Source organism: Danio rerio, chromosome 7 (assembly GCF_049306965.1).
Source record: "Danio rerio strain Tuebingen ecotype United States chromosome 7, GRCz12tu, whole genome shotgun sequence".
Classification (NCBI taxonomy): Eukaryota; Metazoa; Chordata; class Actinopteri; order Cypriniformes; family Danionidae; genus Danio; species Danio rerio.
This window is the reverse complement of record NC_133182.1, coordinates 18571057-18587613: the sequence shown is the minus strand read 5'-3', so window position 1 is coordinate 18587613 and position 16557 is coordinate 18571057. Positions and strand designations below refer to the sequence as shown.

The window sequence follows — 16557 nt, the reverse complement described above, 5'->3', positions numbered from 1 at the left end:
TGGTTCATTCTGCTGTGCCGACCACTGATTAATAAAGGGACTAAGCCGAAAAGAAAATGAATGAATGAATGAATGAATGAATGAATGAATGAATGAATGAATGAATGAATGAAATAGTTTGACCACCACGCAACAAGAAGCATCATCGGGGTTATGAAAGTGATGCTTCTCATTTCTGCCTGCTAGTTTCAGGTAAAATATAACTGAACATACGCTGCTCTCTCCTTAAATGTTGATTCAGCCACTCTTAAAAAAATTGATACTATGCTCCTTAACTTTGTTTGGAAGAATAAAACTCATTTTATTAGGAAATCTGTACTCGGGAATACTGTAGAGAAAGGAGGCTTAAACTTTCTTGATTTCACAACATTAAACAATACCTTTAAAATAAATTATATAAAGAACTGTCTCAATAACCCATTGTCTATATGGAATCTGATCCCTAATGTAATTTTTTCCAAATTAGGTGGATTAAAATTTTTATTAATCTGTAATTATAATATTTTGAAAATCCCCATAAAATTGTCCCATTTTCATAGGCAAATGTTATTAACTTGGTCCCTCATATTTAAACACAATTTTACACCTCATTCATATATAATTTGGAATAACAAGAACATCTTGTATAAAAACAAATCTATATTCTTCAATAACTGGTTTAAAAATGATATAATTTATGTGTCTCAACTTTTCAACGATAGGGGTTTACTTTGTAACTACTCTGAATTTTTAGTTAAGCACGGAATTCCCGTAAGCCCAAAAGACTTCGCTATTGTTGCTGATGCTATTCCACAAGGTGTTTTTATGCTTTTTAAAGGACTTTCATTTCCAATTACTTTTCATTCAGCGGACCTTTGGAAAACATTTATTGGTAAAAACTACCATTCTTTATCTAAATCAAAATGCAATAAGAAAATAAGAGCCCTGTTTCAGGAAGATTTTGTTACTGTGCCTTATGTAATGTCATATTGGAATGGTTTTGTGAATGATATTTCCTGGAAGAAAGTTTGGACATTACCCCACAAATTTTTTATAACAAACAAAATAAGAGAAGTTACCTTTAAACTGATTCATAGATGCTATCCAGACAAGTGTAATCTTAAAAGACTTAAGAATGATATTAACACCAACTGTTCATTTTGCTTAGTGAATCCTGAGACGTCTGTTCATTTATTTTGGACTTGCCCTCATTCAATGTCATTTTGGTGTGATGTTCTTGATTTTATAAAAGTTTATGTGAAGGCAGATTTTGAATTTACATATAAGAATGTTATCTTTGGTTTCTATGATTGTGAAAAGGAAAATAATACCTATTTCATGAACCTTGTTTTTTTGTTGGACAAATTTCATATTCACAAGAGCAAGTTTTGCAAGTGTAAACCTTTTTTCCCTAAATTTAAAATTGAAATGAAAATGTATTTTGAGTGTATTGAAGGATCAACCAACTTAAAAGCAATACGTACGAGGACTTTGATTAAGGACTTGGCACTTATCTTGGACTAAATGACTAAAAACCCCTGGATTGTTGCTGTTTGATTCATGACATTTGTTGTTATTGTTTTTCAAGCATTCAATAAAAAAAAAAAAAAAAAAAAAGGTAAAATATAACTGACACACCTGAACCAGTCAACACTTTACGGTTATATCTTAGGTGGAAATTGTTAGAACCGGTCTGGGACTGAAACAGAATACCGTAAATGTACCACAAATGTCCCATAATTTGTTAAGACTGACAACAATTTTACATTTCCGTTATATGGCTTTAGCTGCGTCTTCAGGGCGTTTGACAGAAGGGGATGTAGCTCAGTGGTAGAGCGCATGCTTCGCATGTATGAGGTCCCGGGTTCAATCCCCGGCATCTCCACTTACTTTTCATTTCACTTTTAAGAAAAAAAAACTCTAATGCAAACAAGTAACAAAAAAACTACTGCATGCTAATTATACACAATGAGCATTGATGAATGTACATATTTTATATACGTGGGGGAAAAATCAAACATTTGTGAAGATTTGAGGGAGGAGTCGCTTGAGTCGGAAGTTGCACTCCTTTGCAAATCATTGGTCGGTTACACGTCAGTGGACGTAAGAGTCGCCATCCCATTGGTCAGTTTCGCTCTCAGTGGGCGTGACCGAATGCAGACGCACGCAAACAATCGAAGAATCCTGCACATTCCTTACTAGAATAAGAATAACATTTAAATGTCTTTACATGGCGGTCGGCGAAACGAGCCATGCCGTGTAGGAGACCTACAACAGCGCATTGCGTCGACTGTGCGTTTCAAAGCAACATAATGCAATAATTCAATTCGCATTTTCCTCAGAGAGAGAGAGAAAAAAATCTGGGACTATTGTTATATCGCACGGATACTTTTTGCTCAAGTTAAGATGGATTCGCCCAAGGAATTACCTCCTACTTCAATGATTTGAATGCAAACGAGTAAACACGAACGCTGTCTTATTGGTGAGTGCTTGCATGTCTCAATTCGTCGCATTTTAGGGAAAACAGGCCTTTTGCTTAGCATCGCATCTTCAGATAGAAAAAGGTTGTGGATAATTGACAGATAAAACAAGTAACCGAGCCACCATCACAAAATGAGCCGCTACCATTTTATATTCACAGAGAGTGCATGTTAATGATGAGGAGATTTAAAGAGCTCTACACGCTTTGCAGATTATCATTATTGTTTGATTTGCATTGGAGTATAGTCATTTTAAGGATGCAATGGAAGAAGAAACGCGTTACTAAAATGTCTTGCATGTAACAACATTCTGTGGCAAGCTGTTTTCACATGTATTGCACATAGAATTCAGATTCAATCGCGTTTTTCTATATTGCAATTAATTTTCTAGGCCTAACGTTAGTAGTTAAATATGCAGACAGTTATCTGTTATTCTGCGTATTTACTATTTACTAGTTCTTATTTCAGTTGTTACTACATCCATTACAGTTTATTAAGACAAAGTTGGCACAGTCCATCATTTTAAACTGTTATTTTGAACATTCGATCTGAAATCACATGTAAGTATGACTTCAAAATAACATTAGTACTATTTATCTGGCTGTAAACAATGTTGTACTTTAATGGCTATAGGCTGCTAATATGATTTCACTATTTAGAATTTAGAAAGAATACTTTTCTGAAATTATATTATCAAGAAGAAAGTTGGAATGTGCGAATATAAAACCAACTTTACCTCAATTTACACTTTTCTTGTCAGTTCAATAGACAGCGTACTTATTAAACTAGTAATGCCCAAACTTTTTCTTATGGAGGGCCAAAAACCAAACTGATTGAGGCTAGTGGGCTGGTGCTAAATATTGTCATGGGTAATCACCTAATTTATTTAATACAATTTTAAAATAATTAGAACTTATTTTTCACATTTAAAAAAATCTGATTCATTTACATTATTTAATTGAACCATTAAATTTCAGTTAGATTTTTTTGTTGCTCAGTAATAAAAGCCCCAACCCTCTCCATCATTCTCACTCAACTAGCTACAAAGATGAGTTGGTGGGCCATATCAAAGGTTGCAATGGGCCAACTTTGGGCCCTATTTTGGGCATCTCTGTATTAAACTGTAAACTGGTATATTCCTATTGTCACTAATTTGATTTTTAAAAATTCAACAATAAGTTTAAATCACTGGTCAGATTATTGGTCCGAATACACAGTCGTGAAGTGAAACTGTATCTCTATTAACAGCAGACCACCCTCTCCTAATTGAATACCAGAGTATCTAATAATAACGCTGCATAATATATCAATGATCACTCACTGAATCAATAGCACATTGTACAACCCAACAGTCAACTTCATCAAATGAATGTAGTTAACTCAAAATTGACTGAATGTTAATTCTAATCATTTGTAATAAGTTTTGAACTCTGTGTTGAAGGTAATGAGTTTATTAAATAGCTGATTATTTCAGCTTAAATAGAGTGAGTTCACAGTACTCGTTGAGATTAGTATTTGAACTCAAATGGTTTGAGTTGCCTTAACTTATTGGTGTTTACAGTACTCTGTTGGTTTGAGTTCTCTTCATTTATTGGGTTTTACTGTGCTCAAATTGCTTCATTTACTCAAATGGATTGAGTATACAGCACTCATTGGGATTAGTTTTTGTACCTAAATGGTTTGTTGCAATCGGTTTCCTCAAATGATTTGAGTTACCTAAACTGTTTGGGTTTAGCAGTGAATGCAACCCTTTAAAGGTTTATGTTGTATAAACTTTTATAATTTTTTTATTGTATTTGTTTACTTTATATTTTTAACTTCAAGTACAATTGTCATTACCATATGTTGCTTTTTTTCCTATATTTGTGTCTGCCTATTGTAAGTGTATTACTTTATGCTTGTGTATGCATGTAAGGCCTACTTTGTGAGTAAAATGATAACGCATGTTATTAATGAAGATGAACAATGTATTGTGACTTCGCTTACTAACTAACGTAAAGTGCACTATAATAATATATGGATACTTGTTCGTTTTGAAGGGATTAACGTTAAACTGGCTTGCCACAGCATGCTGCATAACATTCTCTTTGTGGTCAAATGCATCGCTTGCTTATAAACGCACCTGTGCTGCTGTGCACGGGAATTAGGCGCTGCAAAATAATGCACGGATTTAAGGCGCTGTCGGATGTTATTGTTGTGGACGTGATTTTATTTTTCTCCGCGTAGGTATGAGATGTTGTTAGCCTCGGCCGTGGTCGTCTGGGAATGGCTGAACGAGCACGGGCGCTGGCGACCCTACAGCCCAGCGGTGTCCCATCACATCGAGGCGGTGATCCGCAGCGACCCTCGCGGCGCCGGGAGCGTGGTGCTGGGCCAGGTCGACTCACGTCTATCGCCGTACATCATTGACCTGCAGTCTATGCACCAGTTTCGGCAAGACACCGGTGAGAGACCACAACATTTATCCTAAGTGACTGTATCATGCAGCCTCTTGCTCATCTTTTGCATGTAATTTCTTAATTTGGGTGCATTTGCTCTAAAATAAATCAAACGAGTTTATAATCTCAGGTCTGGAGTGTGAAGACATGAAAGCAAACGTCTGCAGATGTTTATGAAAGCTCAGTGTTGTTTGGTTGGGTTGGGCCTCGAAACCTTCATTTCAGCAACAGCCTCTGATATCAGTGCATGTTATTAATTCTCACTTGTTTGTTATGTCTCCTGCAATGAATGTGGAGTTCAAGTGGTTCTGGCGTGAACAACTAATAATTTTATTTATTTTTTTGGGTCAATGGCGAGAAGGAAGAAATTATTTGAAGCTTAAAAAGGGGCGACGTGAAGCCGGAACAAAGAGGTGGATTGTTGGCTGTCAGAAATTTTGGGAGTCTCCATCACCCATGCTGACAAAGGCCATTGTGCAAAGGCTGACTAGACTTCATGGGAAGATGGAGGAATGGAGAGAATAGGATGGAGGAATGGAGAGAATAGGGTCGGCGAAGGGTAGCGGCCCATGGCTCCAAAAACACGAGGGAGGAGGAGATGGAAAAATGAATGGCAGTGGAGCGAGGTCATGAAAGGGGGTCGGATGGATAACCTTTGTGTTGCAGTTTAGGGACTGTCAAATTCTTGAGACTAATTATACTGTAGTGTTTGTAAGGACAAGCACATAGTTCTGTTGAACTGTGGAATCTGGAACAGACATAACAAGGCTTTATTATGTCTAAAATGTGTTGCTTTGGAAAGACATAACAAAAGTTATTCCGTACTTTCAGGGTAATGTCACAACTCTCACACAAGCGCTCTGACATCTTTGACATGTTAATATGTATATCACTGAAAATTGAAACTGAGATGATTCAATTTGGGTTGGATCTTGTTTCAGGTATGACTCTTTAAACCATTCGAACTAAAGCTATCTAACTCTTGATATGTAAAAAAAAATATATATATATATTAGGGATGTACCAATACCACTTTTTTTGCTAACTAATACAAGCACGAGTCTATTCCTTTGTGTGCTTGATGATACCAAGTACCGATTTCGATACTTTGATTTGGTTTCAATGAAAGTGCAATTTATTTGAAAGGTTTTATTTTTTGCCTGTAGCAAAGATGAACCCAAAAATCAAATGGTTTGTTGAAATCGGTTTCCTCAAACGGTGTGAGTTGTCTCAACTTATTGGGTTTTACAGTACTCAGTTGGTTTGAGTTCTCTTTATTGGGTTTTATGCGCCATTCTTCGCTATATTCACGAGTCCTGCCGTTAATCCGCTGGTCAGGTGATCAAAAAGTAGGTTTACATGGTATATTTTATAAATGGATTGTTTATAAGGACTAAGCTATTAATATATATTAAATTAAATAATACTTTAAGACATTGGAGTCAGGTTGAACAACAAATCACATCCACATAGTGTAATAGTTGAGTGGTATCGGGATTTCATGTATAATATGAGTACGAGTATTTTAACCAACTATCAACCTGATACTGCTATCGGTGCATCCATACAATTTATACATGCCCCATGTATATGTAAAGTACACATGTAAAGTTTATATTTATTCTGCAGCTGGTGGGCCAGTGAACATAATTACTCTTAAGTCTTTATTTAAAAAAGTCTCCTTTTCTTAAATCATAAACGACATCTGCCTACAATTTAAAAACAAAAATTTGTGTATCATGCAAAAATACATAGTAAAAGTAATACAAATGTTTTGCAATTTAACTACAGGGTGTTCGCAGGGTCTCAAAAAGTATTAAAAGTTAAAATTTTAGAAAAATTAAGGCCCTTAAAAGGTATTAAAAAGTCTTAATCACATTTTTTTGAGGTCTTAAATTTTGTTTAATCGTTGAACAAAGTGTTTGACTCCAAAAAAGCATGTATATAATAATTTTCCTTCTAATATTAACAACCACATGCTCGATCGACACGATTAGTTCGGGACAGGACGCATCCGGCCAAGCTCCTCCGTCCGGGTGATGTCACGTAATTTGCGACAAATGCGGGAAGATGATGTGACGCTCTCCACATGTAGTGAAACCATACAGCGAAACAAACGGCAGAATGGGAAAATGTAAGTTTGCGTACTCCTGGTTGAAGAAAGATGAGTTTAAACTGTGACTGAAGCCTGTCGCTGAAAACAACGTCGTAATTTATTCTTTCAAGCTTTGTTTCTTTAGAGCTTATCTGAGATCTGTTGCATAGTTGTGCTCCATTGATTTATGTAACTGTTTATTAACAACTATTTATTGACAGCTGTTTATTAAGTTAAAAGTTTGATACTGATTAGAACTTAAAGTGGCGATGAGGTCTTAAAATATTCTGAGAAGATCCTTAAAAAGTCTTAAAGTTATTGAAATTACATTTATGATTACATTTATGATTCCCTAAATTAATACATAGTTTAATCAGTAGAACCAGTTAATCCAAGATTTCAAGACAAAACAGTTATATGAAGAATGAATTTAATTTGGGCTGTTCATGTGTAAACATTAATCAACGTAGATCAACTAGAGCTTATTTGTAAAATCTAATTTGCGGATACAACAAATGGTTCATTATAAAATGCAAATTACAAGAAGTGCCAGTAGTAGTTTTTCAGATGCTCAGTAGTGTCAGGTGCTCTTTGGAGAGACGAGTTGGCAGTTGTTCATTATTGTCAAGATTTAGCAAATTTGGTTAAGTTCAGGAAGCTCATCGCACCATTAAGGAACAGCAAATGAAAAGGTTCTGGAAAGTATTTTTTGTGCCTCTTTGTGATGCTACCACATGGCGATGCTCATTTACCAACCGCAGCCTTCTGGAGGAGATAAGGACTCCTAAGTGCATGTGAAAGGTAGGAGGGTGCCGAGCCTGTGGCTGTTCTGCAAGCAAGCATCAGTGTCTTGAACTTGATGAAAGCTGAAGTTGGTAGCCAGTGAACGGAAATAAAGAGAGGTGTGATGTGGGCTGTCTTTGGTTTCAGAGGACCAGTTATTTTTAAATGTAGTAGTTTCATGACTTTGGCACAAATGTGGGTGAGTTAATGATGACGGAATTGTCATGTTTGCATGAACTTCCTGTTTCTTTTGTACATATTACTGTTTTTATTATTCTGCAATGTGGAATTGTGATTTAGAAATTATTTAGTTGCAAGTGGGAGAAATGACTAGAAATAAAACGGTCAAACTACTTGCTCTACAGACAGCGTGTTTATGACTCTACGTAAAAAATAATATAGTTACAAAATACACATTTGCAACATTAAGCAGCATAACAAGCTGTTTTTATGTCTAAAAATCAATTCAAGAGAATAATCGCATGCCTCAAGTCAATAAGGTTTCATTGGCTGCGCCCACTTGTTGCATGGAGACAAGAATAGAATCTTTATTCTTCAAAACATTTGTGGGTTTTTAAAAAGAATAATTTGTGATGTTGGTATTTATTTATTTTTTAATCTCTGTTTTTCCTTGCAGGTACACTAAGACCTGTGCGGCGAAGTTTCTATGATCCACGGTCGGCTCCAGGCCAGGGTTGGGTGTGGGAATGGGAGAACGACTCTGGTTCATGGACGCCGTACGACACCGAGGTGAGCATCGCCATCCAGGCGGCTCGGGACCGGCAGCAGCCCTGGCTGGACTTAACGCCGCTGGGCTTCTGCTACCTCATAGACCTGCAGAGTATGACACAGATTAATGGACAGACGCAGCGGCGCCGGCGCATCCAGAGGCGCTCAGACTTGGCATACCCCCTAGTCTCTGGCCCACTTCCTAAACCACATGCGTGGTCATCCGCTGGAAGTGGTGGACTGTTGGGTGTGGGCGTTTCAGGGGTCAGTGGAGGGAATGGCAGTGCCTATCCCAGTGGAGCGCTCCCAGCTTCTGCTATTACTTCACTGGGTCAGCCGTGTTCCTGCCAGCAGTGTATGTTAGTCTTAGGTGTCAAGACCCCAAGCATGGCACAAACTCTTGGGCGGAAACCCCCGCCAATACCCAAGCCGCCAAGTCCCAAAGCTCCATCAAGAGGACACTCATACTCGCTAACCCTGCCTCACCCTCCTTCCCTTTCCCGAGTCCTCTCGCCACATAGGAACTCCACTTCGGGTGCCAGCGGAGGCTTCGGACACTCCCTCTCCCTGTTGGGCTCAGCCACTGCCGCTTTGTCCATATCCTCCAACCGTCCTCCCCCACCTACTGTACCGCCACCTCCGCCCCCATCAACCACACCTCATACCACCTCCATGGCCAACCCTACAGCGCCTACACCCTCTAGCACCCTTATATCTACAGCGACCACCTGTGCTCCCACGCCCTCTGCTCGTGTTCTTGGTCCTGTGTCGACAGCGTCAGCAGCTTGTGCCGCCCCGGTGCCGCCTCGCAGTAGTCTGGCTGGTCTTAGCCGTCCCGCCCTACAGAGAATCGCAATGGCACAGTCACGGGCACTCATTGCATCAGGGTAAGTCATCATGACTGGAGCCATCTGTCAGATTTTTTTTAATCTTCTTTTTTTCTGAAGATCAGTCATGTCTATTTGGTAACCCTAGACTGTGACAAAAGAATGGCAGAAGATTTTTAAGGTTCATGTCTACTTGTTTTAATACAGTCACAAATTTGTGAGCACTGCTTATTATATTACACATCAAAGATATGGTTTTAAAAACCCACAGTGTTCACTGATTGCGATGACTGTATACTGAATCCCAGTATAGTCACAATTGATGAATCACTGACAGGTTGTCTGAGATTTTGGTGTAGAGATAAAGGTTAAGATCATGGTGTTGTGGTAGTCTTACTGTGACAGACAGGTCGATTGGGAACCACCTGTGAACCATATTTGAATTAAAAAAAGGACGTTTTAAATAGTATTGAAGGCATTGTTCCCCCCAAAATGGTAATGTACTCACTCTAATTACTCTCCTGTAAGTTCCAAACCTTTATGAGTTTCTTTCTTTTTCTTTTCTTTTTTTTTTTTTTTTTTTTTTTTTTTTACAAAGAAACACTAAAAAACATTTTGAAGAAAGCTGGAAACCTGTAACCATCAACTTCAATAGTAGAAAAAAAAAAAACTATTATAGTCAATGGTTACATAATTTTTTTTTAAATTCTCTCTTTCTCTCTCTGTTTATACACATTCATTTTCTTGTCGGCTTAGTCCCTTTATTAATCCGGGCTGCCACAGCGGAATGAACCGCCAACCTATCCAGCATGTTTTTACGCAGCGGATGCCCTTCCAGCTGCAACCCATCCCTGGGAAACATCCACACATACACACACACACTCATACACTACGGATAATTTAGTCTACCCATTTCACCTGTACTGCATGTCTTGGGACTGTTGGGGAAACCGGAGCACCCGGAGGAAACCCATGTGAACACAGGGAGAACATGCAAACTCCACACAGAAACGCCAACTGAGCCGAGGTTCGACCGAGCGACCTTCTTGCTGTGAGGCGACAGCACTACCTACCGCGCCACTGCACTATATATATATATATATATATATATATATATATATATATATATATATATATATATATATATATTAGGGTTGGGCCATGTCAACTAATTTGGCATGGTACGATGTCTAATGTGAAACATCACGATGGACAATGGAATCGTCATTGTAGGTGGCGGTGAATTAATTATTTATAAATAATTAATTAATTCATAACAAATTAATTATTTTTAGCCTACCGTTTCAACTATCTGACCCGCATGGTTTTTGTTTTATCCATAACCAAATAAAGATAAGTTAAACACAAATTGTCACCTGTCAATCACTTTTTTTGCAGGACTCTGGCATGTGATCTTTGTCATTATAATGGCGTCAACAAACTTGGTTGGTAAAAAAGGTGCAAAACCAACAGGAACCAACCAGTGGTATCTGAGGTTTTCGCTAAAATTATTAGGTATAAGGATAAAAGCGAAAGATTGAAGCAGTGTACTGATGCTGTGACACGTTACCTGATAGATTTAAAAGAATGAAGAGTCGTTCGATAGCAACAAGATGAATTAAATATCACCTTTATCAACTATAGTGAGACACGATCCAGCTGTATATCCTTGTTGAACTCTCCGACGTGCGCTACTCTTTGGAGTTTTGTGCTCAAAGCACCTACTGACTGCCTGGAGCTCAGATGTGTGCATGACAGAGTGTGTGTGTGTGGTCACGTGATGTGCGTTTTCAGCGGTATAGTGTGGACGGAAGTCTTTTCAGAAATGCTAGATGAAACGCCAGCGTGGACGTGGACCATTTTCATTCTAAAATGAAATGATTTTCGAAAGTGAGGAATGGAGTAATGTTCAAATTTGTCATCACAGGATAACATTTCACAGTATTACCCTTTCTGTTAAAAAAAAAAAAATTCAAAACCATACCAACTTAAAGGTGTATTAAGCAATATTTGAAAAATGTAGTTGACCACATTGCAGCCAATAAGAAAAAACAGGCGTGTCTAGCAATTATAATTATATATACATATAATTATATGTTGTTAGGTTATTTTTGTTTTGCTGCTTTCAAATGTTTGCAAAATTTATTTAACGCACAATTAAAAACATTTGGAAAAAAATCTTACTTTTGAACATTTGTGATTGAGAAGTTGGTTTGTTTGTTACTTAGGATTGCTGAGTAAAAATGTGGTTGCATTTCTTTTTGCTGGCATTTCAGTTGGAAATGTCAGTTTCCAATGCAGATTTTGCTTGTGTTTCCAGTTGATCAGATTTGCCGCATGCTCTACAAGTGTCTTCTGAGCTGTGGCTCATGCATCGCTTCACTATTGACAATAGATGATGTTTTAACATTCTGGCATGGAGCAGATTTTGGGCTTATATCACTGCTTGGAACAAGATGAGATTGTTAAATCTTTAGCTCGATTTCAGCCTCTGCTGCCCCAGAAGTCAAAACCTGGACTATATACAGAGAGACTGTCACTCTGAGATGGGGACACTGGCTAAGATTTATCACTCTTTTCAGAATACGGTTCACCTTTGGTAATAGACTGTAACATAAATATGACAACTGAGAACTTAAAACCAATACAGCCCATGTGTTGACTTTTGTGAACATAAAGGGTTTGATTAGTAGTTAATTTGTTTACTGTGTACATGTAGGCCTGTGCTGTGATATGAAACGGTTTCACTTCTGTTTTAGTTTATTTTGGTCAAGAGAAGGAAGTTGTTTGGTTATCTTGTTTTTCAAGATTAATTGAAAAGTTGACACCTGTTAAAAGTAGGAACATTTAGTGCTGTTAAAAAAACACAGCTGGCCTGTACTGTTTTTGTTTTAAAGGCGTTTTCTTACACTGCTGCAAGCCTAAATTGTTTTACATTTTTACCATTGCATCCAGAACTTAGTACTTAGTATGTCAGAATTCTCACATTTTCTAGTGATAACCACTAGAAGGGCCTATGATGTGATGACCGATCAGTCAACCACAGTTTCCATTTCAAAGGACATTTGTTTTAATTTCTAACATGACAGTCAGTGTTTCATTGCAAGGTGTAAACTAGAGCTGTGCATTTAATCAAAATCAAATCGGAATCGAAATTTGAAACGTTATGATTAGCTAATCACAAGAGGCTGTAAAATGAAATATATATGATTTAATTTCCCCATGCAGAGAAAATGTGTGATTGCCGTTTGTGTGTGTTAGTCTTACTAGCCAATTAAGTGAGCATACTTTCGTTCCGCCCTATCAAAATTAAGCTAATGCGGAACGTCCACAATAAAACAAACAGGAAAGCGCATAGAGTGGGATGATGATGTATTTTGGTGTCAAAGTCACAGACACCGAACAAAAAATGGTAATTTGTAAGAGCTGTCGCAGAATTGTTGCCACAACACATGGAAATACAACAACCAGCACCTAAAAAAAGCACCACAGGTGGCTATATGAGGAGTGTCTTGCTAATAAGTCATCGTAAAATAATTGCCAGTGACGCTGAATCTAGTAGCGAGCAACAGCAACATACAATTTCAGAGTTGTTTGCGGCTGTCACACTGTATGAAAAAACATCACAAAGACACCAGGAGATAAGTGACGCCATAACTTACTACATCACTAAAGACACGGTGCCTTTTAATGTAGTGACCGAAGAGGGATTAATAAACCTCAACCGAATGCTGGATAGGGGATATACTCTTCCATCTCGTGCATATTTTAACCATATGTGATATTTTGTGTAGCATCTGTGATAATTATTTTGTTTTTAGACAATATAAGCAACAGAAAGGCGCTTTGCTGAGTGTTCTGTATTTTTTTAATTATATATTTTTTTGTTTGTATAATAAGCTACACTATCTCCCTAATTTGAATTCAACTTCTTTACAGAAAGGTAAGGTCCTTTTATTTGTGCTTGCAGTTTGCTCTAAAGAAAAATGAGTGTTTGCTTTGAATTAATGTTGGAGTGAGTTACATCTTTTCAGTTTCTTTTTTTAACTTAACTTAACACTCACTGCATTTTAGCAGTTAGAAGCTACAATACAGATTATTTAGCTGAAGCTTAAAACAATTTAAGTTGCAAATTGAAATCGCAATATCTGTCAAAAAAAATTCAGTTAGATATTTTCCCCAAATCGCACAGTCCTAGTGTAAACCTTTAAGATAAAAAAAGTTTTTTGTTGTTAAGCCTGTGTACTTAGTAAGTTAGTATTTAATTGCAAGTCGGTGACTACAGGCAATTTGAGAGTCAGAAATACATACAGTCACAACCAAATTATTACCCATGGCAAGATGCATTAAGATCTTCAGAAGCAAAAGGACAGGGGCCTGTTTCAGTAAGGAGGTTCAACCATCTTGGAGTTTAAACTTGAGTTTTCTGTTTCTGAACAGCTGATCTGAGTTGGGTCAATCAAGTTTGAGTAGACTATTCAGAGTTAGGCATGCACACCACGGCTATAAAAAAGCATTATCAATGGAGTGCAGATATAACGAGTCCCCATGGCAGCATCTGGAAAAAAAGAGATCAGCTTTTTTTATAATTAAAAAATAAGCAATGTAATGTGTGACGTTTAGACTTTTCACTTGAAAAAACTGAGGAATTGACCATAATTTTGAAGTTATTTCAGATGTAATTGCATTAAGTTACATAAAATACACTACTGCATAGTTTTTACAACAAATTTGACAAAACAAGAATGCATAATGTATAACTGTAACTTAATGTTCAGTGGAAATGTTTAATTTAAGGTTCCCACTTTTACACACGTTGATCAGTTTAGGATAAAATGTCTAAAATTGGGTTTTTTTAATAGATTTAAAAGTGCTCTTTTGACACATTTATATTTACTGAAAAGCGAAGAATCACCTAAATGTAATTACTGCTAGGCTGCTCTTACTATAAAACATATTTTGTTGGAATGTAGAAATTCAGATTCTATTAGACAAAATTTTTATAAGGAGAATACTTTAATGGACATTTTTAAAAAGGTAACACCAGGAAGAGTTTTAAATTATTTATCAAAATTGAACTGAACAATCATATTTAACTTTAAATAAATTTTTGAATTTTATCTATTTATATTTTATATATTTGTCTAAGTAACTTTTAGTGTAATACGAATTTGTTTTTATCATGTAATATTTTATGTATATCCATTTTGCCACGAAATAGCCATAAGTGGCTAATGTGGCAATAAATAAATAATAATAAAGTGCACTTGTGTCAATTTTTTATTGATCAAGTGGTAGAGGTTGAAATGACATTTAGAATGTAAGCAGCACTAAAAAAGTTTTTAGAACGAGTAATGATCCCATTAATCTAGCTACAGTACATGTCCCTGTTGAAGGTCAGTGAATTAAAAAAAATATTTATTTTTTGCAGTTATATCAAAGGTAAAACTTAAACTATGGTATTGAATCTAATTGTAATTTTCCCACTATAGGACAAGCCATTCTTGTAACTTTGTTCTTTGTGTGACTGAAAAGTAGGCAATGAATGACTAAGGCTTAGGCGAGAAATGTCACCTCGTCTTTAAAAAAGGGGAGGGGACTGACAGAAACTCAGAGTTTAGACAAGGCAAGTTTATTTATATAGCACATTTCATATACAGTGGCAATTCAAAGTGCTTTACATAAACAAGAATAAAAGAGACAAGTATAAGAAAAATAAAAACAAAAAATAAAAATGATTAAAAGAACAGCTAATGTGTTAAAACAGGTTATAAAAGAATGAAAAAGAAGAGAAAAACAGTGCGATCTGTCGGACGTAGCACAGTGCTCATTCAGGAAAGGCACAGCTAAACAGATGTGTTTTCAGTATCAATTTGAGCCTAATGTTGGAGCACATCTGATCATTTCTGGAAGCTGATTCCAGCAGTGAGGGGTGCAGTAGCTGAAAGCCGATTCACCTGCTTTGAACTCTTGGAATTCCTAGTTTATTTGATCCTAAAGATCTGAGTGATCTGTTAGGTTTGTATTCAGTGAGCATATCTGTAATGTATTGAGGTTCTAGGACATTTAGTGATTTATAGACAAGTAGTAATACTTAAAATCTATTCTGAATGTAACTGGGAGCCAGTGTAAAGACCTGAGGACAGGTGTGATGTGCTCTGATTTCCAGGTTCTGGTCAGAATCCTGGCCGCAGCGTTCTGGATGAGCTGCAACTGTCTGACTGTCTTTTTGGGAAGGCCCGTGAGGAGGCTGTTAAAGTAATCCACCCTGCTGCTGATAAAAGTTTAGAGAATAGAACTCCTGACCAGGTTAGGTTCATAGTAAGTTACCATGGTAGTTACTTCTCTTTCAGAAACAAGCTAGACTTAGCCTGCTTTCTCGAGTTTGACAAACCTGCCATTTTGAAGCAGAAATCCCAGAGTTTCTCTCATTTCAGGGTTAGCATACTCTGAGTTTTTCACTTAACCTCCTTTCTGAAACGGGACCCAGGTCTGTTTAAGAAACTAAACTTAAATATTACTTTTAATCCACAACCTTGGCAAATGCTTACATTCATGACAACAAAGAGAAATGTTGTGTGTTGTATTGTTCAAGTAAATGATACTGGATACAGCAAAATTGTTTTTCCTCTGCAGAAATTATAAGCAGCACAAATTTGCTTAGAACTTTTTAAAGATTTTTTTTCAGACTGTGTAAGAGCTGCTTTGTTTAGGCTATATTTACTTGACAACATTGTCAAAAAACAGTTTGTGTTTTCCCATATCAGTGAAAACTACCAAAAAGCTGTATATGCCAGGCCAGTAGATGGCACTATCACCTTGATCATAAACCTAAATCGAAGATTAGCTCTTTGTGGGCTTGTTCATCCCAGGTCTCTTTTTAAAACACCCTTTAAAGACTGATTGTAATTTGCTCTGTGTATATGATTTGTCGCCATAGTTGATTGTAATATTTTTGTAAAATCTGCACAAGAGGTTTAGACTTGCGGGGCTGCACATCGTTGGATTTGTTCTACAGTGTTTTGGCTTTCAGCAGTGCCTTTTATATGACACTGAACTAAACCTAGCTTCATTTCACACAAAAAACTGGCCTGAAGCAGTTTTAATTTCAACTTCATCTATGTTAAGCTGCTTTGACACAATCTACATTGTAAAAGCGCAAATTCTTGAGCAGTACCTGCACAACCATGTACTCTACCAGTGTTGTATATGTTTGTTTACACTTG

General features: G+C 36.9%; 1 protein-coding gene and 1 non-coding gene across 3 annotated transcripts in view; both read left to right on the top strand.

Moving 5' to 3' along the window:
• dtx4a (deltex 4, E3 ubiquitin ligase a) overlaps nucleotides 1-16557 on the top strand; it is a 57084-nt gene that overhangs the window by 13861 nt on the left and 26666 nt on the right. The window contains 3 exon segments of one of the 2 annotated variants that reach the window (NM_001127308.1): nucleotides 2135-2461; nucleotides 4686-4903; nucleotides 8413-9391. In NM_001127308.1, the coding sequence (NP_001120780.1) occupies nucleotides 4693-4903; nucleotides 8413-9391 (1190 nt within the window). In that variant the 5' untranslated portion in view covers nucleotides 2135-2461; nucleotides 4686-4692. 2 annotated transcript variants of the gene reach the window in all.
• Nucleotides 1793-1864, top strand: trnaa-cgc (transfer RNA alanine (anticodon CGC)). Its single transcript has one exon. It is a non-coding gene; the product is annotated as a tRNA-Ala (tRNA).